This window comes from Salmo salar, chromosome ssa24 (assembly GCF_905237065.1).
Source record: "Salmo salar chromosome ssa24, Ssal_v3.1, whole genome shotgun sequence".
NCBI classification, from domain to species: Eukaryota; Metazoa; Chordata; class Actinopteri; order Salmoniformes; family Salmonidae; genus Salmo; species Salmo salar.
The window spans coordinates 5,438,950-5,464,399 of NC_059465.1; the positions used below are offsets into that span (position 1 = coordinate 5,438,950).

Genomic DNA, 25,450 nt, shown 5'->3' on the forward strand with positions numbered 1-25,450 from the left:
AGCTAGATTGCCCAACGCTAGACAGAGTGAAATTTCAACCAGACTTGATCCAGCCAACGGAAGTTAAAGTTAGTTAGGCCTAAGTGTATTTTCAAAACGTTAGCTAGCTAACCTTTATCATGCGGCTCCGCCAACCAGTTATTCTGGTCTTGCTTCTATATTTCGTACACATCATTAAAGCGTAAAATAGTGAGAAGTACTTCCGGTTTGTTACATGGTACCTCTGTTTCCAAACTTGAGAGATTGTCATCCATTTGTATTAGGCTTCTGCTGGTGATTGTTGCAGAACTTGCTGTCCTGTCTTTATCCTTTTTGCGCAGAGGACGGACTAGAGCCAACTGTATGTTGTTAACTTGAATTTGTCTCCTTAGAGATAAATGGTCACGCGACCTGAAGAGGAGCGCATGAGAGTAAATGAACAACCAACGCATTTCTACAATTTAGACCGGCAGGCCTAGGTAATTAAATATCACAAAATAACAAACATCTAGTCTATTGTAACTCTTGTTTTAATTAGTTTAATTATGTTACATAAGAAATTAGAAACAGACTAATTAGCCTACGCAAAACACTGTGCGTGGGATTTCAGCACCTGGACAGCTCCGTGTAAGCTTTCAGGTGCAAGCGGTGTTGTAGCAATGCACTTTGGACACTGAATTTAATCTATTGTAGGTAGACACATAAAGGTCCAGACGTCATCTCGATATCCTGTTTTAACTGATATTTGACCATGTCACAAACTAACGTTCATTAATTAAGCTCACAAAACGTACATTTCTTTGAATTTCGGTTAAGTCTATAAACTGGGATGAACCAGACTTAGCCTAATAGTCATACCTTTAATTACTTTTTTCAAATTGGCCTACAGTTAGTTGTTTCATATTATAACCAATGTCTATGTTCGGCCTAGACGAGGCTATTTAAAGAGAATACACATTTCACTCGAGCCTAATGAGAATACACATTTCACCCGAGCCTATAGGCTAGCCTATATCAGTGAGTCTGGTTTGCTGGGTCCTATTAGTTAGTATTCCTGCCCTATGGGTGTGCAGTGTTGCCAGCCACGTCAGGCCTGTAGCAACTGCTCCGCTCGTCTCTTGTCTCACCAAGGCAAGGTTAGATACACTCTGGAGAAACTCGAAGAAAAAGACCTTGGGAACAAAATCGGCATATTGGCAACCAGGAATAGATTTCCTGTCGGTTTCCAGTGGGTTAGTGATGAAGCAGGTGTTAGAATTGCATTAAGTGACATTGCTTTTTTATTTAGACGTTTGGCGACGTTTTTGCGTTTCCAAAAGAGATGATTTGCATACATTGCTGAAGACCCTACGCAATCCGTCTTATTAGTGTTTAATGGAAACGCGCAATTATAAGAAATGGTTGCATTTGGTGAATGCCAGTGAAGGCGATTGATTTCCACCGACCAACACGGCGGCGGTGCGCTAGGAAGGACACTTCAGCTAGCTGGATCCCGGGTCGGGTGTGTACATAGGCTTCGGTTACCGTATACTATCAGCTGTAGTGAAGGTGACTCGCGCCCCTTTTGCAGTCGAGGCAATGCGGAGAGGAGTCGCGAGCGCTCATCCGGTACTTCTTGCGCTCAGAGGAATGCCTGCAAACATTTTTGCTTTTTCTTAGACTTTCTTAGACTTTTTCTTAGAGAGGGGTAGAGAGAAAAATATCGTCTTTTTCTTAAACAGTAGAGAGAGGTAGAGAGAGAGAGAGAGAGATAGAGAGAGCAATAATAAACCACAGATAACTGTCTCGTCACCAAAATAGCCTAGCCCACAAACGAAAGAGAGAACAGGATATCGGCGAATATAGGTGGTGGTGGGGTTTAACGTTCTGTATTAGAGCTGTTTTATCACTGGATGTGTATGCATGAGTTCTGCACCGAATGGGCGCAAGAACCGCCCCAGATCCGCCGGGAACATCTTCCAGATCGGCAAGGCTTCCTACCGAGACCCGGAGAGGAGGGAGAGCACGGAGAGCACACGCAAAGCCCAGCGCGCGGTGACAGACTGTAGAATGGTAGGTATCGAGCTTGCGACATTCACCTCACAATGCTTATTTCCTCTAGCATGTTGCAGCTAAAGTCGTGTATTCATCCACCCTTTCTTTATTTCTTTCTTCAAGTAATTTCATCCGTTTGCACTGATATTGGCTGTTGAAACTGCAACAAACTGCAAATGCACCCACCTCCTCCATTGTGTGTAGGCCTATTGTCTGGTGAAAATGAAATCCATTTGCGTTGCTGTTGTTGCAGAGAAGACAAATTGACCTGCTCATGTTTTTTTTACCCGTTTTTTGTCATTGATTGCGATGGTGGGATTTGCATTTTGGAGCATCAAGTGTTGAATGCCCGGATGACGATGACTTGGGGTGATCTTCAATATCGCCTGCATTACAGAGTTGTCTAACGGGCTCTGTTTGATGGACGCAGATGGCCACTGATTTGACAGGTGCTGGCAGAACCGTCCATATGTATTCTCTCCCCGCTCATACTGTGCATCAGTGAACGTCATTGAGTCTCAGTGCCCAGAGAACAGCAGAATGCTCCTGAGTCTCGAGCGCTGGTAGAAATGAAAAGCGTTGTCCCGTTCAAAGGATTCAATGCTCTACTTCGTTCGATGCACATAGCCGAACTTAGCATAATGTGTTGTCGTCAATGAATAATTAATTAATTTTACATAGGTACATTCACTTTGTAATTTCATGTCCTATAAACCTAATGTTGTTAGACATCAATGTCGATTAGCCTATCTTTTGTATTGTGGAGGTTAGAATAATACCCCTGTCCAGGGATCAGTGCTGTTTTGGAAATAGCTGTCAATTTATTCAAAGATATGCTCTGGTTTAGAGAGGAACAATGGACTGAAAGGCGTGGAGTTGCTGTCCATAGGATGGTGCTGAATAGCTAAGGTAGTTATTGAACCTGCAGTGCGGACGTCTTCATTGTGTCCCAACTGTAAAAACCTAAAGCTGCTCAATTGACAGCCCACCTGTGAATATAGGATGACTATTGCTCTGATCTAACCTACTGACTTGTAGGTTAGATCAGAGCAATAGTCATCCTATATTCACAGGACAGCATATTGACTTATATGTTGTCCTGGCAACTGATGTAGCAAGTAGGCCTATTGCAACTGTGTCTGCTGGTGAAATGTTTACAATTCCCCATGAGAAAGCCAGATATGTTTACAGTAGCCTGCATTATCTAACCTAAAGTGCATTTGTAAAGTATTTAGATCCCTTAACTTTTGCCACATTTTGTTATGTTACAGCCTTATTCTAAAATGGATTAAAAAAATGTTTCCCTCATCAATCTACACACAATACCCCATAATGATGAAGCGAAAACTGTTTTTTAGAAATGTGTTAAAAAATGTTTTTACCAATAAATAACAGAAATACCTTACTAACATAAGTATTCAGACCCTTTGCTATGAGACTCCAAATTGAGCACAGGTTCATCCTGTTTCCATTGATCATCCTTGAGATGTTTCTACAACTTGATTGGAGTCCACCTGTGGTAAATTCAATTGATTGGACATGATTTGGAAAGGCAGCTCTCTATATAAGGTCCCAAAGTTGACAGTGCATGTCAGAGCAAAAACCAGGTCGAAGGAATTGTCCATAGAGCTCCGAGACAGGATTGTGTGGAGGAACAGATCTGGGGAAGGGTACCAACATTTTTTGCAGCAGTGGAGGTCCCCAAGAATACAGTGGCCTCCATCATTCTTAAATGGAAGAAGTTTGGAACCACCAAGACTCTTCCTAGAGCTGGCCGTCCGGCCAAACTGAACAATTGGGGGAGAAGGGCCTTGGTCAGGGAGGAGACCAAGAACCCAATGGTCACTCTGACAGAACTCCAGAATTCCTCTGTGGAGATGGTAGAACCTTCCAGAAGGACAACCATCTCTGCAGCACTCCACCAATCAGGCCTTTATGGTAGAGTAGCCAGACGGAAGCCAATCCTCAGTAAAAGGCACATGACAGCCCGCTTGGAGTTTGCCATAAGGCACATAAAGGACTCTCAGACCATGAGAAACAAGATTCTCTGTTCTGATGAAACCAAGATTGAACTCTTTGGCCTGAATGCCAAGTGTCACATCTGGAGGAAACCTGGCACCATCCCTAAGGTGAAGTATGGTGGTGGCAGCATCATGCTGTGGGGAGGTTTTTCAGCGGCAGGGACTGGGAGACTAATCAGGATCGAAGGAAAGATGAAAGGAGCAAAGTACAGAGAGATCCTTGATGAAAACCTGCTCCAGAGCGCTCAGTACCTTAGACTGGGCGAAGGTTAACCTTCCAACAGGACAACGACCCTAAGCACACAGCCAAGACAACGCAGGAGTGGCTTCGGGACAAATCTCTGAGTGTCCTTAAGTGGCCCAGTAAGAGCCCGGACATGAACCTGATCGAACATCTCTGGAGAGATCTGAAAATAGCTGTGCAGCATCGCTCCCCATCCAACCTGACAGAGCTTGAGAGGATCTGAGAAAAATGGGAGAAATGGGAGAAACTCCCCATATACAGGTGTGCCAAGCTTGTAGCATCATACCCAAGAAGACTTAAGGCTGTAATCGCTGCCAAAGGCGCTTCAACAAAGTACTAAGTAAATGGTCTGAATTCTTATGTAAATGTGATATTTCAGTTTGTTATTTTTTATAAATTGGCCCAAAAATCTAAAAACAGTTTTTGCTTTGTCATTATGGGGTATTGTGTGTAGATTGATCGCGCTAATCCATTTTAGAATAAGGCTGTAACGTAAAATTTGTTTGAAAAAGTCAAGAGGTCTAAATACTTTCCGAATGCACTTCACATGGAAGAACTTTGCAAGGTCTGGCTGTGGCTCGTGACAGAGGAACCTATATCCGAGGTCCAAATATTCTTAAATCATGTTTATTTAATTTTTCCCCCAGATCGTCCAGGAGTTTAACACACTTGTGGCCCTGTATCGTGAACTGGTCATCTCCATTGGCGAGATCTCCGGCGACTGCCCCTCAATACGGGTCGAGATGCACAAGACGCGAACTAAAGGCTGTGAGATGGCAAGAGCTGCACACCAGAGCCTGTCAGTCATTTCGGGGTAAGTAGCTGTCGCTGTCCCTGTTGTTGAAAGACAACTATTGTTCTCTCTCACAGACATGGGTCACAGCCTTCTATTAAAACCTCAGCTTGGAAATGTTACTTCGGTTTCAGACTCTGCTTTGTGTTTAGAGTGGCCTGTGTGAGCTTTGATTTTTGTTCTGACTGATCTGTACATTTTTGTAATTGCACCGTAGAACACACTATGGATATGCATGTTTTTATTATTTATTAACTTTATTTACCAACAGAGTTTTAAATGACCCTATCTACCACAGGAATCCAGTTGTAATTTGTTTTGTAAGGTATTCCATAACTATGGTCCATTAAAACAAAAGGTAGGATTTACCAAACTTTGTGGAGACAAGCAGGACCTCAAGAGTTAACCAACCCTGCCCAATGGATTTGGTATCTCAGATTTTTATATTTCAGCAGGGAAGTGAGGTACACTATACACAGTTGAAGTTGGAAGTTTACATACACTTAGGTTGGAATAATTAAAACTCGTTTTTCAACCACACCACTAATTTCTTGTTAACAAACTATAGTTTTTGGCAAGTCGGTTTGGACATCTACTTTGTGCATGACACAAGTAATTTTTTTCAACAATTGTTTACAGACAGATTATTTCACTTACAATTCACTGTATCACAATTCCAGTGGGTCAGAAGTTTACATGTACTAAGTTGAATGTGCATTTAAACAGCTTGGAAAATTCCAGAAAATGATGTCATGGCTTTAGAAGCCTCTGATAGGCTAATTGACATAATTTGAGTCAATTGGAGGTGTACCTGTGGATGTATGTCAAGGCCTACCTTCAAACTCAGTGCCTCTTTGATTGACATCATGGGAAAATCAAAAGAAATCAGCCAAGACCTCAGAAAAAAAATTGTAGACCTCCACAAGTTTGGTTCATCCTTGGGAGCAAATTCCAAACACCTGAAAGTACCACGTTCATCTGTACAAACAATAGTACGCAAGTATAAACACCATGGGACCTCGCAGCCATCATACCGCTCAGGAAGACGCGTTCTGTCTCCTAGAGATGAACGTAGTTTGGTGTGAAAAGTGCAAATCAATCCCAGAACAACAGCAAAGGATCTTGTGAAGATTCTGGAGGAAACAGGTACAAAAGTATCTTTATCCACAGTAAAACGAGTCCTATATCGACATAACCTGAGAGGCCGCTCAGCAAGGAAGAAGCTACTGCTCCAAAACCCACATAAAAAAGCCAGACTACGGTTTGCAACTGCACATGGGGACAAAGATTGTACTTTTTGGAGAAATGTCCTCTGGTCTGATGAAACAAAAATAGAACTGTTTGGCCATAATGACCATTGTTATGTTTGGAGGAAAAAGGGGGAGACTTGCAAGCCGAAGAACACCATCCTAAACATGAAGCACGGGGGTGGCAGCATCCTGTTGTGGGGGTGCTTTGCTGCAGGAGGGACTGGTGCACTTCACAAAATAGATGGCATCATGAGGAAGAAAAATGATGTGGATATATTGAAGCAACATCTCAAGACATCAGTCAGGAAGTTAAAGCTTGGTCGCAAATGGGTCTTCCAAATGGACAATGACCCCAAGTATACTTCCAAAGATGTGGCAAAATGGCTTAAGGACAACAAAGTCAAGGTATTGGAGTGGCCATCACAAAGCCCTGACCTCAATCCTATAGAACATTTGTGGGCAGAACTGAAAAAGCGTGTGCGAGCCAGGAGGCCTACAAACCTGATTCAGTTACACCAGCTCTGTCAGGAGGAATGGGCCAAAATTCACCCAACTTATTGTGGGAAGCTTGTGGAAGGCTACCTGAAACGTTTGACCCAAGTTAAACAATTTAAAGGCAATTCTACCAATTACTAGTTGAGTGTATGTAAACTTCTTACCCACCGGGAATGTGATGAAAGAAATAAAAGCTGAAATAAATCATTCTCTCTACTATTATTCTGACATTTCACATTCTTAAAATAAAGTGGTGATCCTAACTGACCTAAAACAGGGAATTTTTACTAGGATTAAATGTCAGGAATTGTGAAAAACTGAGTTTAAATGTATTTGGCTAAGGTGTATGTAAACTTCCACTTTCAAATGTATACAAAAGTATGTGGTCACCCCTTTAAATCTGTGGATTCTGCTATTTCAGCCACACCCGTTGCTGACAGGTGTATAAAATCGTGCACACAGCCATGCAATCTCCGTAGACAAACATTGGCAGTACAATGTCCTTACTGAAGAGCTCAGTGACTTTCGACGTGGCCTCATCATAAGATGCCACCTTTCCAACAAGTCAGTACGTCAAATTTCTGCCCTGCTTAGAGCTGCCCCGCTCAATTGTCGGTGCTGTTATTGTGAAGTGGAAACGTCTAGGAGCAGCAATGGCTCAGCCGCAATGTGATAGGCCACACAAGCTCACAGAATAGGACCGCCAAAATCAGATTGCAGCTCTAACAAAGCTTGGTCAACATTCGGTGTAATGGCATACATAACCGTATCGTCTGCATACAGATGAATATTACAGGATTTAATACATAGGCCAATGTCATTTGTGTAAATAGTAGCGAGAACAGGTAACAAAATCAACACTTTTCATAATATCAAGGAGTCTAGACTTGACACCATCAGAAGGCACACATTGTGTCTTGTTTGTCAAATAGTTCTTAAACCATTTGCAAGACTCCTTATCCAGTTTTTGAATGAGTAGGGAAGGGTCAACGGTGTCAAATGCCTTGGAAAGGTCTATAAATAAGGCAGCACAGTGTTTTATATGATCTAGGTAATTTAACATATCATCTTAAACAAGCATAGTGGCTGAAACAGTGATATGTCCAGATCTAAAAACAGATCTAGTACATATTTAAAATAAAGTGAGAAGTTAAAAAGTTCTTAGCTGGGAGTTGATCACAGATTCTAATACCTTGTCTAGTCAAGATAACTTAGAGATTGGGCAGTAATTATCTAAGTCAGAAGGATTTTTGCCCTTACTGTATGTAGGGGGAGGGCATGTGTCTCTTTCCAAATCTTAGGGATAACACCAGTAGCAATTGTTAAGTAAAAAAATACAGGTTAAAGATTCAACAATGAGTGTGGCAGAGAGCGGTAGTAAGAAGGGGTCAGGTGAATCAACCCTGTGGATGTTTTACATCGATCTTTAGCAAGGCACTTAATACATCATAGACATCAAATGGTTGAAATGAAAATAAATGATGTGAGTCTGTTAGAGCATCATTCTTTACAGTCTGTTCTGAGGTGACAAAAGGACTGCCTGTTTTGGAATGACATACATTTTTATAGACTATCCTTTCAAACAGGTGGCCAGCTGAATCAAAATGGTTATACACTACACATAAACATCTTGTCTAGTATGGGACTAGTATGTCAAAACCTGCGGTGGCAACGAGAGGGTGGGGTTTTGTTTAAAAGATTTGACCACTTTTCAGAAGTTGACTGGATTACCACCACTCTCCAATACACAATTCAATAAATATGTTGATTTAGCTTTTCTAACCAGAGATAGACATCTATTTCTCAAATGTCTGAAGGACTGCCAATCAGACATAGAATCATCAGTCTAGCCTTAGCCCAAGCTATATTTCTTTACTGCAATTTCTCAGGCAATTCATGCACGAATCAATGATCAGATTTGTCTTTTATCCTAAGTTTTTTTTTTTACGGCGCATATTTATCTGCAACAGAGTTAAACAGGGAAATAAAACAATTAAGGGCCTGTCCAAATCAGTGATAGTTGACACAACACACCAGTCACTCACCTTCAGGTCAGACAAAAACATTTTGCTCGTTAAAATTCCTATAATTTCTCTTTTTAATAATGCGTGAGACAATTTTAGGTAGTTTTGTAAGGACCGATGCTGGGAGACGAGAAGCAAGTACAGGGAGTGAACATTTAATGGATATTAGACAAGAAACAAACAAGGACAGCGTCTAGACAGGGGAAAACCTAACGACATCAATGCTGACACAGGGAACAAACTGAGGAGCAGACAGATATAAAGGGGCAATCAACAAAGTAAAAGAGTCCAGGTGAGTCCAATGAGTGCTTATGCGTGTAATGATAGTGACAGGTGTGCATAATGAAGGGCAGCCTGGCACCCTTGAGCGCCAGAGAAGGGAAGTGGGAGCAGGTGTGACAGTACTGAGGCATGGCGCTAGACTAGCAGGCTGAGGCGTAGAAGCCCGACGAGCCGGCTGAGGCGTGGGAGCCTGACTAGCCAGCTGAGGGGTGGGAGCCCGACGATCTGGCTGAGGCATGAAAGCCCGACGATCCCGCTGAGGCGTGGGAGCCTTACGAGCTGGCTAAGGCGTAGGAGCCTGACGAGCCAGCTGAGGCATGACGTGGGATGGAAGCCTGCCGAACCAACCGAGGCAATGAAGCCTCTCGAGCCAGCTAAGGCGTGGAAGCGCGACGAGTCAGCTGAGGCACCCCCGGTTCCATCGGCGGCAGCACCCGGACCCAACATCACCACCAAAACCATAAACAAGAACTCCCTGAAGCTTCAAATAGTGGTGTCAGAATTCTGTAAGGACTGACGCTGGGAGACGAGAAGCAAGTACAGGGAGTAAACATTTAATGGATAGTAGACAAGAAAGAAACAAGGATAGCATCTGGACTGGGGAAAACGTAACAACAAAGTAAAGGAGTCCAGTGAGCGCTGATGCGCGTAATGATGGTGACAGTTGTGCGTAATGAAGGGCAGCCTGGTGCCATCGAGCGCCAGAGAGGGAAGCAGGAGCAGGCATGACAAGTTTAACATCTCTTATGCAGGTAATGTTACAATGGTCACTGAACTCATTGGCAAATATCCCATTGGCTGTAAACTTATGAGGGGCATTTGTTAGAATAATATCTAAGAGAGTAGATTTTTCAGAGTGTTTAAAGTTGAGGCGAGTTGGTTTAGTTATCAACTGAGTTAGATTTAGTTCAGTACAAATATCTTTCAGCCTATCAAATACTAGCAACAACCAATCCAGATTAAGATCACCCACTATTAATAATTTGGATTTAGCATAATTAGACAATTTGCAAAGAGCACATAAGGAGGCCGAGGGAGGGCGATATATTCCCACTACCATCAGATGAGCATTATTACCAATGCCCACATTTAAGACTAGATATTCAAATTGCTTAGGTACAGGGATGGTAATGGATACAGAAACATTTAAATTGCTCTTTATCTATATAGCGACACCACCCCCTCAGCCATCTCTGTCAGATCTAAAAACATTATAACCAGTCAGAGACACATCAGAGTCCGGCATAGACTTCTTTAGCCAAGATGCAGCTATAACCAGAATGTCCACGTTGGTTTGAGAATCCGGAGTTACAATCAAATCCATTTTTGAAATCAAACTTCTTGCAATTACATGAATCAGTCCAAGGCCGCAACTGCAGGATTTCAGATCAGCAGGAGTTTCTAATACGAACATGCCACATTCAGCAGGTTCAGCAGGTAACTCCCTATTAGAAAATACCATGGTGTTGGCTTTAATTGGAATAGATACAAGATTTCCTAGAACTGAACCATTAGGCCTGTGCCTCGAACAAGGACGTGGATTCAAACAAGAGTCAATAAGATTTACTTGTTGCGGGCAAGGACTGATATCCCATCAAATTTGTAGTACCTATTCGATACTAGCACTAAGCATCCTAGCTCCTCTCCTGTTTGGGTGAAAGCCCTCCCTTTTTAAGAACTGAGGACATTCCCAAAATAAGTAGAAATTGTCAATAATATCCAACAATCTTTTGAGAGAAGAGTTTCGACTTCATCCAAGAGTCCAGCGAAAATAGCCAGGATAAACGAGCCTGTGGGGACGTTGTCTGTGGGTTGCTCCAGGGGATGGCTGGCTCAGTAACCCAGGACCAGAATTTGAGTGGGAAGGACTTGGGGGACGGAGTAGGTTACTCGTTGGAGGCCCCTGGTGAAGTCAGGGGGCTCAGTGATGAAAAATGGTTAGCGAGCCGCAGATCTGGACGAGAGGGGAGATGGAGAATGCATTGGAGGGATCCTCTTCTCCTACTTCTAGATGGTGTAGTTCTCCGGTTCTCGTTGGTGGGATGTGTTGATACAGGAAAGTGGCCCAAGGTAGTATCCTCAGTAGCTATTGCAGAAGAGCCCAATCTCGTAGAGCAGGTATTCCCAGGGGTACGCGCAAGGCGGTCGGAGGTACTCCAAATAAAAATGTGATTGATTAAAAAAATATATATTTTCAAATAGTACATTCATATTTTTGAATGGGGCTACACATTTGGGTGAGTTTTTATTGTTGCCTGAGTAGCCTCGTTTCACTGCTAAAAATAAAATGAAACCATCTTGTGTTCAGCGAAATAACAACACAATGTCAAATACAGGTAGCCTAGTCAAATAATTAGCATACAATCACATTAACCTTAACTGTCTCGCGGGAAATGTTCACTCTTGCGCAGACATTTCGAAACAAAACAGCGAGAGTAAAGACGACTTTCGAGTAGTAAGACGTATAAAAGCAACAGATACCATTAATAAGAAGGGGCTAGAAGCGTTTTATATTGTGAGCTACTGAGTGGCTAGGACAGGCAAGCCCCATACTATTGTGGAGGACTTAATTCTTCCTCCTGCAGCGGATATGGCTGGGACAATGCTGGGGGAATAGGCCCAAAAACTATACAGACAATGACTTCATCAAACAACACTGTTTCACGACGCATCAGTGACATAGCATGAGAGGTTTTGAAACAATTACTGTTTCGCATACAAGCCAGTGAATTATATGCATTACAGATGGATGAGTCATCAGACATGGCGGGCCTGGCACAGCTCCTGGTATATGTCCGTTACGTTTATGGGGGTCAATTAAGGAAGACATCCTCTTCTGCAAACCACTGGAAACCAGGACAACAGGAGAGAATATTTTTTAAGTACTGGACAGCTTTGTGACATCAAATGGACTTTGGTGGTCAAGATGTGTTGGTATCTGTACTAATGGCGCAAAAGCAACACAGCATCCACCGAGAGGCTCTTGCCGCCAAGGGAATGCCTGAGAGCTTGTAAGACGTTTTGGACACTACAGTGAAAATGGTTAACTTTGTTAAAGCAAGGCCCCTAAACTCTTGTGTATTTTATGCACTATGCAATGATATGGGCAGCAACCATGTAACGTTTTTACAAAATACGCGTGCGCTGGTTATCAAGGGGCAAAGTATTGATACTTTTTTTAAATTGAGAGACGAGCTTAACGTTTTCTTTACTGACCATAATTTTCACTTGTCTGACCGCTTGCATGATGACGTGTTAATCACACGACTGGCCTATCTGGGTGATGTTTCTTCTCGCCTGAATGATCTGAATCTAGGATTACAGAGACTCTCCGCAACTATATTCAATGTGCGGGACAAAATTGAGGCTATGATTAAGAAGTTGGAGCTCTTTTCTGTCTGAATTTAACAAGAACAACACACAGGTCTTTTCATCGTTGTTTGATTTTTGGTGCGCAAGTGAACTCAAGCTTACGTACAATGTCAAATGTGATATAGCGAAGCACCTGAGTGAGCTACATGCGCAATTACGCAGGTACTTTCCCAAAACGGACTACACAAACAACTGGATTCGTTATCCCTTTCATGCCCTGCCTCCAGTCCACTTACCGATATCTGAACAAGAGAGCCTCATCGAAATTGCAACTAGCGGATCTGTGAAAATTGAATTTAATCAGAAGCCACTGCCAGATTTCTGGAGTTTCTTGCCTTAGTAAATCGCGCTGACACTGATGCCCATTGCAACCATGTACCTATGTGAGAGTGGTTTCTCAGCCCTCACTAGCATGAAAACTAAATACAGGCACAGACTGTGTGTGGATAATTATTTAAGACTGGGACTCTCTTCAATACAACCCAACATTGCAGAGTTATGTGCATCCTTTCAAGCACACCCTTCTCATTAACCTGTGGTTGTAACGCTTGTCGTAAGTGGTAGTTGAAGTGGACCAAGTCGCAGCGTGGTAAGCGTTCATGATTACTTTATTCATAAACACACTCAAACAAAATAACAAAAGCGAAACGCACAGTTCCGTCAGGCACAGACACTAAACAGAAAACAACCTCGGGGCTATAAAAAGTTTATGAACCACTGTCATAGAGCACCCTGGCTTTTCCTCTCGGTAATTTAGAATTGTTGTATCAAAAACAGCATGCAGTCTTGAAGTCTCCTTTAAGGTGTCAGCATGCTTTAGTTCAGCTGGCACCTTGCCAAGTTCGGCTAGGCGAAATTAATGAGTGTGCTTGCGTACTCCCTTAAAAGACTTTCGCTTGAAAAATGAGAATAAAGCGGCAATAGTACTGTTTGTCCAATTTGAGACGCCGTAGCCAGAATACGGGACCATTTTTGTCTCAGCTCATACAGGAGTGATTTATACATTTTTATATTCACTATTTTTCAATTGTGATTCATCATGGAGTGCTGCAGCACCCTCAGCACCCCTACTTCCTGTGGCTATGCTTCCACAGTTTAGTGGGCTATCCTTTTTGCTGAGTGTGATATTGACCTGCCATACTGCTGCTAAGGAGTTGGTGGAGAGTTTGCTACAGTATTGCAGAAGAGTTCCACTGACTTTGCAGTTGATTCGTCTGTGGACCCTTTTGAGAGAAAGCAGTAGCAGTATTACCTCTTTTGGCGGATATACAGCGCCTTCAGAAAGTATTCACGCTCCTTGACTTGTTATACATTTTGATGTTTTACAAGGAGGGATTAAAATGGATGTAATTGTCATTTTATGTCAACAATCTACACCAAATAATCTGTAACATCAAAGTGGAAGTAAAATTCTAAACCACATTATAAAAAAATATGAAGACTAGTTTATCTTAATTACATGAGTATTCAACCCCCTGAGTCAATACATGTTAGAATCACCTTTGGCAGTGATTACAGCTGTGAGTCTTTTGGGGTAAGTCTCTAAGAGCTTTGCACACCTGGATTGTACAGTATTTGCAAATGATTATTTAAAAGATAGCCCGGTTAGCCAATGTGCGGGAGCACTGGTTGGTTGGCCCAATTGAGGTAGTTTGTACATGAATGGTTAGTTAAAGTGACTATGCATATATGATAAACAGAGAGTAGCAGCAGTGTAAAAAGAGGGGTTGAGGGGGTTGGGGGGGCACACAATGCAAATAGTCCGGGTAGCCATTTGATTACCTGTTCAGGAGTCTTATGGCTTGGGGGTAAAAATTGTTGAGAAGCCTTTTTGTCCTAGACTTGGCATTCCGGTATCACTTGCCATGTAGAGAGAACAGTCTATGACTGGGGTGGCTGGGGTCTTTGACAATTTTTAGGGCCTTCCTCTGACACAGCCTGGTGTAGAGGTCCTGGATGGCAGGCCGCTTAGCCCCAGTGATGTACTGGGCCGGATGCACTACCCTCTGTAGTGCCTTGCGGTCAGAGGCCGAGCAAATGCCGTACCAGGCAGTGATGCAACCAGTCAGGATGCTCTCGATGTTGCAGCTGTAGAACCTTTTGAGGATCTGAGGACCCATGCCAAATTTTTTTAGTTTCCTGAGTAGGATTTGTTGTGCCCTCTACACGACTGTCTTGGTGTGTTTGGACCATTCTAGTTTGTTGTTGATGTGGACACCAAGGAACTTGAAGCTCTCAACCTGCTCCACTACAGCCCCGTCGATGAGAGTGGGGGTGTGCTCGGTCCTCCTTTTCCTGTAGTCCACAATCATCTCCTTAGTCTTGGTTACGTTGAGAGAGAGGTTGTTATTCTGGCTCCACCCGGCCAGGTCTCTGACCTCCTCCCTATAGGCTGTCTCATCGTTTTCGGTGATCAGGCCTACCACTGTTGTGTCGTCTGCAAACTTAATGATGGTGTTGGAGTCGTACACATAACATGATGCCTAACATGATGCAGCCAACACCATGCTGAAAAATATGAAGAGTAGTACTCAGTGATGTGTTGTGTTGGTGCCCTCCCTGCTCTTTGTAGTTGAAATTCACTGCTCGATTAAGGGACCTTACAGATAATTGTATGTGTGGGGTACAGAGATGAGGTAGTCATTAGAAAATCATGGTAAACACTATTATTGCACACAGAGTGAGTCCATGCAACTTGTTATGTGACTTGTTAAGCAAATGTTTACTCCTATGTAGGCTTGCCATAACAAAAGGGTTGAATAATTATTGACGTAAGACATTTCATTTTTTCTTAATTTGTAAACATTTGTAAAAAAAATAATTCCTCTTTGACATTATGGGGTACTGTGGGTAGGCCAGTGACTTAACATCTGAGTTTAATCACTTTTAAATGCAGGCTGAAGCACAACAAAATGTGGGAAAAGTCAAGGGGTGTGAATACTTTCTGAAGGCACTGTAGCTGTAACTTTGTTTTTTGTTACGTTGTGCCCCTGCTGCTTACAGAATTACTCGTTACAGATGTAGGATCTTAGTTTGATCACTCTTTTGTTACGAATAATTTTTCTGTAGAGAAGGAAATGCAAACTTGAAGTGTATTCATGGTTTAAAAAGGCTTACTGTCACGTCCTGACCAGCAGAAGGAGCTGTTGTAGTAGTTTTGGGGTCAGGACGTGGCAGTCTTGTGTGTGTGTGTGATTGTTCTGTGTTGGTCTTGTGACTCCTGATCAGGAACAGCTGGGGATCGTTGTTCCTGATTGGGAGTCATATATGTAGGAGTATGTTTGTCACTTGGTTTTGTGGGTAGTTGTTTTTGCACTGCGTTGGTGAGCCTGCAAAACTGTTTAGTGTTGTGGTTATCGTTTATTGTTTTGTCAAGTGGATGCTTTACTCTTTTTTTGTTAATTAAAATATGAGTATCCACAACTCCGCTGCATTTTGGTCTTCCCTGCAACACAACGAAGGATTTTGTGACACTTCTAAAGTTTGTAATTTCCATTTAAAATGTCAGGCTTGATTTGCTCTAATGAAAATATATCAACCCCTACAAAAAAATGTTAATTATAATCTACACAATAATTCAACTGTCCTGTTGCTGCAGGATTATTTTCCTGCTGTAGAAAACTGGCTCAAATGAAGATCCTACATCTGTTACATACAGGTAATTGACCAGCTTTTCAGATCCCTCCAAAACATTCTTACATTTTCAAACACTAAAAGGTCATTATCAACATTTTCACAATTTCACGGTATTATTCCAACTTCATAGTGTGGAAATATGTATAAAGCACAGGCAAATCACATTTTTGACTGCACTGGTCCTTTTAAATCCAAAGGGTACCTTTCCTACGTAAAATACTTAATATGCTATTTTGATAGCCTGGTCCTATTTGTATGTGCCAAGTGCTAAAGCTAAAAGCACATACTAAACTTGTGTTCTAAGAATGTGCAAAGTTGTAAGGGATGACCAAGTAGGTAATGAAAAACAACTGAATAGGGTGCAAATATTAGGGGATTTATTTTCCCAAACTTGAAGTTGTTTACAAAGTAAGAGAAATCAAAAACCATAGTACCGAAGGGGTGAGGTTTTACTCTGCTCACAATCTGTCCACGAAAATAACTTTATGTATGGAGGTCAATGAGTGTTGAATTTATCAGGTATCAAGGTAAGACCCAAGTGCAGACTGTGTGGAGTAACAATGTTTATTGTAACAACAGGGGCAGGCAAACGACAGGTCAAGGCAGGCAGGGGTCGATAATCTAGAGTAGGAGCAAAGTTACAGGACGGCAGGCAGGCTCAGGTAGAGTTCAGTAATCGAAAAGTATAGCAAAGGTACAGGCAGGCAGGCAGGCTCAGGGTCAGGGACAGGCAGAGTGGTCAGGTGGGCGGGTACAGGGTCGGGTCAGGACAGGGTCGGGTCAAAAACCAGGAGGACGAGAAAAAGCGAGGCAGGGAAAAGACAGGAGCTGACAGGACAACCGCTGATAAGCTTGACAAACAAGGCAAACTGGCACAGACAGACAGAAAACACAGGTATAAATACACAGGGGATAAGTGGGGAAGATGGGCAACACCTGGAGGGGGTGGAGACAAGCACAAGGACAGGTGAAACAGATCAGGGTGTGACAGAATATCTTTATCAAAAAATGTAATTGCTAATTTGCTACGGGAGGCTTATTTGATCGAATATATGTTTTGTAATGGTTAGGTTGTTATGAACGCACTGATATAAGTGGGCGCAAGTGGCATTTCGGCAAGTTACCCAAAAATGACTTTATATCGGAGTCAACTGGGTGAGGATTCCTATGAGTTGGGAGCAGTCAGCCAATGAAGAAGAACAAAATTCACTACTTTAAAATAGAGATAGCCTCAATGGCGCTGCCCAGGCAGTCACAGATGGTATTATGGCACAGATACAAAGATGAGTCCTTTATCTATCTCTATGGCCTGTTGTTCACATACGTATCTGCCCTCTTACTTGTGTGGCGTACCGTGGGCAAGCCACCAGGGGGAGACTCGTCGCGGCCTGGTGACAGACGGAGTCTACATCACGCGGCGGTGGCTCCCTCTGCTGGACATGTCAGGTCTCGACGGGTCTTTTTCTTTATTGTTTTAAATAAACACCCTTGAAACTGAGGTCTCACACTTGTCTCCGTGTCTGCCACATGTGGTGAAGAACACAGGCATTTGACAACGTGGTCAGACCAGGGTTGACATTTATGCAGTATCAGCATAGACGAGTTGATAGCTCAGTTCGTTCAGGCCCAACAAGCGCAACAGGACATTCAGTAACGAATGCTGGAAAAACAGCGTCTGCAGAATGTCCACCTGCTTGAGGAAGTCAGGAAGCTGCAAGGAGAAACACAGATCAAATCTCATCCCAATCAGTTTTTAATCAAGCTAACGGAGGATGACGACATCGAGACCTACCTCTGCACGTTCGAATGGACAGCACTCCGGGAAGGATGGCCAAATGCGAAGTGGGCAGTCTGCTGGCCCCGTTCCTGTCCGGAGACACCCAGGCGTATTATGACCTCAACACTGAACAGGTGGCTAACTACAACAGTTTCAAGAGGGAGGTACTTAGCCGCTACGGGTTCAGCCTGGCCCGTCGGGCCCAACTGGTCCACAACTGGAGGTTCGTGGCCAAAGCCTTCCCCCTGAGCCCAGGTGAGCGACCTACTGCACATCACCAGGGCTTGGCTCCTAACTGACGTAGCCACCCTCCCTGTTATCGACAAAGCGGTCATGGATCGCTTCTTACGGGGGCTACCTCACGTCATGAAGAGGGCGGCAAACCTACGCACCCAGACCTTGGAGGACCACTTGGGAGCCGTGGAGACACACCAGAATACTGAGGCCCTGCTGAAGGGGACGCAGGCCGAGTCAGGGAGCTGTCGGAGGGGACGGAAGGATGATCCCATCACGGTACTCCCCAATTCGACAGTCAGCCGGGCTAAAGGACTGCAGACCCACGGAGAGACAGCCGGTGGAGAGCCGACTCGTCGCCGACGACCCCTGGTAGATGAAGACCAACGGAGGCGCCCAGGGACACCTCGCATGGAATTGCCCGGGTCGAGAGGAGTCGATGCCATCAGCGGGCCCTGGAGATGAGCCGGTGAACTACATCACCTCCATGGGTGCTGGTGGTTCGCTGGGTCCACAGCGAACCACCAGCACCCATGGTCCCGGTGAAAGTCGATGGTCATGACACCCCGCCTCTGTTGACAGCCTTGTCCGTGTTGTGGTCAAAACCTGTGACATTGACAGGACCAGTGGTGGTCCCGAGCATTGAGGGCCTCGGACCGGCCCAGAAGTAAGCGCTCCAGGAGCTCATCGATCAGAACACAGCCGTGTTTTCCAAGAAGCCAGGCCGAACGACCCTCATTGAACACCACGTCATCACCCGGCCAGGAGAAACGGTGTGAAAGAGGCCAAAGAGGCCAAAGGTGCCCAAACCAGACATTTGTCTGCATTTCTGCAATGACTTCCGGGGGGGTGAACGACATCAGTTTGTTCTACGCCTGTCCCATGCCGAGGGTGGACGAGCTCATCGACCGGTTGGGAAAGGCCCGGTACATCAGCACCCTGGACCGGACCAAGGGTACCCTTGGCAGCCTCCTCCTGGGAGAAGACAGCATTCTCGACACCGGACGGCTTATACCAGTACCGGGTCCCCTTTTGGTCTCCATGGAGCCCCACCCACGTTCCAGTGCCTGATGGACCGAGTCCTCCGACCCCACCAACAGTACACAGCGGCCTATTTGGAGGACATCATCATCCACAGCCAAGGTTGGGAAGAGCACAGGACACGCTCAGGCAACCTGGGTTGACAACGAACCCCAAGAAATGCAAGCTGGTGTTCGAGGAGGTGGACTACCTGGGGTATCTGATCAGACGGGGGAACATCAAGCCCCAGAAGAGGAAGGTCCAGGCGGTACCATGACTTACCTGTTCCCCGCACCAAGACACTGGTCAAGTCCTTCCTGGGGCTGGCGGGATACTATTGCCGGTTTATCCCCAACTTTGCGGCTATAGACTCCCCTTTACAGATCTGACCAGGACCCGCCTCCCAAAAACAGTGAAGTGGTCGGATGAGGCCGAAGCGGCGTTCAGGCACCTGAAGCACAAGCATTTCGCTACACTCACAATAGCATCTGCTAACCATGTGTATGTGACAAAGAAAATGTCCAGGTACCGATGCTGGTGCAGACGGATGCCTGCGACACGGGACTAGGGGCTGTCCTGTCCCAGGTACAGGATGGGGAGGAACACCCCATCATGTACATAAGCGGGAAGTTGATACCCGGAGAAAAGTACTCGAGTACTCGATTGTCGAGAAAGAGTGTCTAGCGGTGAAGTGGGTGCTAGACACTCTTAAGTATTACCTTTTGGGTACCCTCTTCACCTAGTCACAGACCATGCTCCCCTGGTCTGGACACAAACAATCGTGTCACCAGGTGGTTCTTGTCCTTTCAACACTTTTCTTTTTCTGTTGTGCACAGGTCAGGGGCGAAGCATTAGAATGCGGATGCCCTATCGAGAAGTGAGACGTACATCACACTGACGACTGCCCCCTCCCCAAAAGGGGGGGGGGTGACCATTCTCCTCCCACCAGCCTTCCATCTTTGAGGACATGAATTTCCATTCTTGAATTTCTTGTCAATATAATAGACGATCTTTGATAGTGCATAAAAATAGTACTTAAATGTCTGTAAATTAATTCAAGTAAAACTGAACCGAGGGGTTCGGTGTTTTACCCCAGAGGAGACAGCATTCCCCGGAGCCCAGAAGGCGATTTATTGTTTTAAATTAACACCCTTGACACTGATCTGTGTAAATGTCTAGATCAAACCTCCTGGCCTGCCACACTGGCTAGAATGGTCCCACCTGATCTCGCCTCTTTCCGCATGCCTTCCATCTTTGAGGACATGTATTTCTTAATTCCTATGTGGAACATAAGGCTTCCACAATAAATAACCATGTCCCCACATTGCCCAAGCTTAATCCAAGTGATTTTAAATCTTCATGTGGAAATACTCTTTCTCGTTGTCTGTTCCATCAGCTCTGTCGTTTTGGTTGAACCTTAGTAACTCATATCTTCCCAGACGTTGTTGTTGTGCTGTTACCTTATCTGAATCTTGCCGCTCAACATTGATAGGGCATATGTGCAGTGTTGATGTGTAATGTCTAATTTATTGTTGTATTGGTGTGGTTTATTGTGTATCATTTTATGTGTATCATTTTTTACTTTATTGACCTTTTCTGTACATCCTTGTGGTAAAGGAACATTGTAGATGCAAGGCGAAGTTATGTGCAAGCAGACAGTAAAGTATTATCTCATCTCATGGGTAATCTCGATATTGATTGGCATTTGTGTGTTGGCGCCACAGGCCTGAGGACGGAGAGATCCACCCAGAGATCTGCAGGCTCTTCATCCAGCTGCAGTGCTGTCTGGAGATGTACATCACGGAGATGCTCAAGTCTGTCTGTCTGCTGGGGTCCCTGCAGCTCCACAGGAAAGGTAGGGAATGCCTCACATAAAACAACATGAAATTATAACCTGACGTAGAGCCTATGTAGCACTATCATAGCCAGAGACGTGAAGCCTACGTAGGTCTGCTTGTCTGATGGGATCCTTGAAGCTGCACAGGACAGCTATAGAACACTTGATATCTTTACACAGATTCAAATCCAATCCAATTTCAGCTACAATTCACTGTTTACTAGGGCTGTAATGCTATACATATTTGTACCGATACGTTCGGTCCACACTGTGAACCTGAATCAATACATCATTTATTTTGTTTACAAAAAATAAAAACACTACGCCTATAGGCTTTGCCTACGCTGTGTTGTATGCCATTACCACGTAAGTAAATCTGAGCTGAATCCGTTAAAACAACTACAGTCTATGTGCACATAATAAAAAGGAATTAAAAGTTAAATGAGAAGTATATGCTATAACGAACAAGAGCCAACAGGTAGGCTGCTATTTAATCTGAATGGAGGTGTAGTTATTTGTAACTGTAGGACAGGAAGAAGGCCCATGCAGACTCAATTAGCCTGCTCTTCCTTGCGCTGTATCAGGTCTAGTTAATAAAATAGCTTACAAATGGCCTTTTCTGCTGCTTCCCTCACTCGTATCCGACAACGTCTATATTGAAAAATGTATTTATGCATATTTGTCCGGGTGGGAAAGCCACATTTCCATTTCAGAACGGGTCCAACTTTTTAGACCTCTACTTGAGGCCCAAAATAACAGTCCCTGTCACAATAGACAATGCCAGGAACATTGTGAATGATGTCACATAGACTGGACTTGGGCCACACCTAGGGTGCTTTTTAATTTAATGTATTTTGCCAAAGAAACAAAAATGAACTACAGTAACTGTTAATTTCATTTTTTCCCTGTATCGCAACCGTAACCAAACCGTGACCCCAAAACCGCAATATGTACCGAACCTTGGGTTTGGTGAACTATTACACCTACACCCCTACTGTTTACTGTGTAAAACATGTAATTACTATTATTACTAATTGTGTGTGTGTGTGTGTGTGTGTGTGTGTGTGTGTGTGTGTGTGTGTGTGTGTGTGTGTGTGTGTGTGTGTGTGTGTGTGTGTGTGTGTGTGTGTGTGTGTGTGTGTGTGTGTGTGTGTGTGTGTGTGTGTATTCCAGGGAAAGGGAAAGATTCCTGTGGGCCTTCCAGGATTGACAGTAAGGTAGATGAGAGCTCAGACATACCCATTCTAGAAGACACCTCCTCCTCCCCAATGGATTGTCATCAGCTCTGCCGGCTAGTCGCCACAGACATAGACAATACTGAGAGGTGGGCCTATTGTGTGTGTGTGTGTGTGCGTGCGTGCGTGTTATTACCATAATTCTGAATACATTAGCAAGACACATATGAGCACTATGTAAATATGATTTCACAGGGACATGAGAGAAATGAAGAACCTTCTCAGTAAACTCAGGGAGACGATGCCTTTACCACTGAAGAACCAAGGTAGGGCCTCAACTGGAGCCTCCTATATGCTTGGGTCTTATGTGCGTTAAATACACCGTTGAAATGACTTTGACATAAGTTTGAACTTGTAATTGTCTTGTCTGTGTTTGTACCCAGATGACAGCAGCTTGCTGAACCTGACTCCTTACCCACTGGTCGGACAGAGGAAGAGGCGGTTCTTTGGGCTCTGTTGCCTGGTAACCAGCTAAGGGCCCCGCCTTCCTGGGTTGAAGGCGCAACGGTGACACTTTACTTGCAGTGTTGTTCATGGCACAACCATAACAGTGTCCAAAGAAAATCGTAGTGTCATGAGACATGCCAATATGTGACAAAATTTTTATAAAAGCTTATGTTAACTAGAATTACTTATATTTGCCTGTCATGACGAATATATTTATTTGCTTTTGACATAGTGTCATAAGATATTGACAGTTGTCATAACAGTGCCACATAACGGAAATAGCATAGTATGTCATGTTTTGGAATGTGTTATGACACTTTACGATGCAATTATGACACTGTCCTGTATGTCATGAACAACACATCAAGTAAAGCATTACTATGGCAACAAAGACACCATTTACCACAATCCTTCACCACTTGTGTCTCCCACTGATCTATTACTGCCATTTCCAATATACAATACATTTCTCTCTTTTGTTAAAAAGGCTACCTACCCCATTTTATAATTTAATTTTGTAATACAAAGATGAATTGTAATTGCAATGTAATGAAACGAATAGTCATAAACATATATTTTAAATGTATTACAACTGATTTTCCTTTTGTCAGAGTTTTTTTTGTTTGTCAGAGGTTTTCGGGAGAGCGAGACCATTTGAAACAGCAGGCAGGTTTCCATTGACCCAGGTTTATTCGACAAAGGCAAAGTCGCAAAAGAAAATATTGCGACATGTGTAATGGAAATGGCAGATATTGTCCTGACTTTCAAGAATACCTGAATTGCTTCGCCTTGCTTTTCTGGTTGGCGGGAAAGTTTCACCATCCAATTATTTCAGATCTCCAGGAGTGAAAGTTTCACCATGCAAATTATTCAAATATGGCAAATATTAGTAAATGATTGCATTCTTTTCATGCTGTCTTTTGCGGGCTACCTGAGACATGAAACAAATAGCTGGCATACAGGCTGTCGCCAATTTATTAATGTGTAATTTGCCTAAATGGGTAATGGAAACACTTCAACCACTACATTTTATTCGACACTTTAGGTTTTAACTAAAAATATATATTTTTTAGGTGTGATGTCATTACGCCCAGCTGTTTTTATCGACACAAGATAGTTAAATGGAAACGAATTGACAAGTTAATGGAAACATAGCTACTGTCAACATTATTTTCTTCCATAAAGCTGAATTGATGAGTGAATGGTGTGTGGGACACAATATGATCTGCAAATTTGTGTCAAAAACAATGTTACCAAGTACGACACTTGCAGTATATATGGACACACTGCTAGGTAGAAGGTATTGAGCAGACCAGAGCACAGAAAGTCTGTTGTGTTTCGCTCTCTGTTTTCCATTTCTTGCCATCCCTGTACTTCCTGTCCTGACCTTTATTAAGTCTTCCTTGAACAAAAAACCTGTACCCAACTTTTACTTTCCATCTTCAAGGAGGAATACACTATACAATACTCCAAAAAAGATAAACTTCTTTGCACATGCAATATCTATCTTTAAATTGAGACCTTAGAATTGTGTATATACATACTCTCTAAGCGATGCGCTCTGAATTATTTTCCAAGTTGGGATAGTGTGGTGAAGTCTTGGTTGGCATAAGCAGGTGGCGTCTCCCTCTGAAAGGCACAGTCAGTGCGGGCAGTGGGGACTCAGCATGGGTCTTGCTTATTAATAATAGTGCTAAATGTGTAGGGCATGGAAAAGGTACAGTACTGTAGTCAAAGCTGAAATAAAAAGCTATATGTTATTTTACATTGTTAATAAACTTTTTTATTTAAACTGACTGATCTGTTTTTTAGTCTCTTTTAATTCTCTATAGGCCCTATTCAGACTTGAGATAAGTTGACCTTTACTTAAAGATGCAGTCCAGGATCTTAAGACCTTAAGCACTTCGTAACATATTGTACAGATTGGAATTCGTAACATATCATACAAAATGGATAAAGTAGTACACAATTGAGCACAATTTTCTGAGACCTTATTTGGCTCTTGAGCACTACATTCAAAACTACTGGCTGAAATTATACAAACGCTCTGGAGCATCACTTTAACCGTTTTAGACCCCAATAGAATTCTAGAATGCTGCTGTCGATTACTGAGAATTTTCAAGATAAAGTTAATTTTGTCACACATTTCAAACAAACAGACATAGCTCAAAAACAAAGAACAAATTACAATTACAAGTTAACTTAGTTTTAAAGAACACAACCTCTTCTTTAACCTCTACAGGATCGGTGTAACCCCCGCGCGTCAGTTGAGCTAACGTAGGCTAATGTGATTAGCATGAGGTTGTAAGTAACAAAAAAAATCCTCAAGCGGTTTTAATATGACAACAATCGGAATAACATTGACTTTGTCGTCTATGTAAAGACACACTATCAAAAACTATTAACACTCACCACAACAACAAAAAATATAGTAAAGTATACAAATTGTAATATATTATACTTATAAATATTTTTTTTTAATCAAAAATGTGACCAGACAACAATATTCAGAAAGTATTTCAAAACCCACACAAAGTAGGCTACTTGATTGACAATGATTCTTACTTCTGTAACAATGTAAAAATGCTAACAACTATTCAGAGACTATTTTCTCAATAAGATTTGGTACAGACCAGGCCTGACACAAAATGTTGAAATAGTAGCCTACTTTGACAACAATTCAATGAATGCAACAAATATTAGATAGAGACAGATGAGGAGAGAAAATACCATACACAACTGTTTCTAGACCATTACCTATACGATTTGT

General features: G+C 43.1%; 1 protein-coding gene across 1 annotated transcript; it reads left to right on the plus strand.

Moving 5' to 3' along the window:
- The first annotated feature begins 240 nt into the window (after positions 1–240).
- On the plus strand, positions 241–24,476 carry rgs7bpa (regulator of G protein signaling 7 binding protein a). Its single transcript, XM_014171155.2, has 6 exons — positions 241–2,031; positions 4,926–5,092; positions 20,886–21,016; positions 22,172–22,322; positions 22,429–22,499; positions 22,617–24,476. Exons 1-6 carry the CDS (start codon positions 1,882–1,884, stop codon positions 22,706–22,708), a joined length of 762 nt encoding a protein of 253 aa, XP_014026630.1. The 5' UTR covers positions 241–1,881; the 3' UTR covers positions 22,709–24,476.
- The last annotated feature ends 974 nt before the right edge of the window (positions 24,477–25,450 follow it).

What these genes read in the sequence shown, in the direction of transcription:
- rgs7bpa (XM_014171155.2), top strand. Translation starts at nt 1,882, where the DNA reads ATGAGTTCTGCACCGAATGGGCGCAAGAACCGCCCCAGATCCGCCGGG. An exon ending in AGCCTGTCAGTCATTTCGGG is followed by an intron (nt 5,093 to 20,885) that starts GTAAGTAGCTGT and finishes TTGGCGCCACAG; the next exon opens with GCCTGAGGACGGAGAGATCC. An exon ending in TTTACCACTGAAGAACCAAG is followed by an intron (nt 22,500 to 22,616) that starts GTAGGGCCTCAA and finishes GTTTGTACCCAG; the next exon opens with ATGACAGCAGCTTGCTGAAC.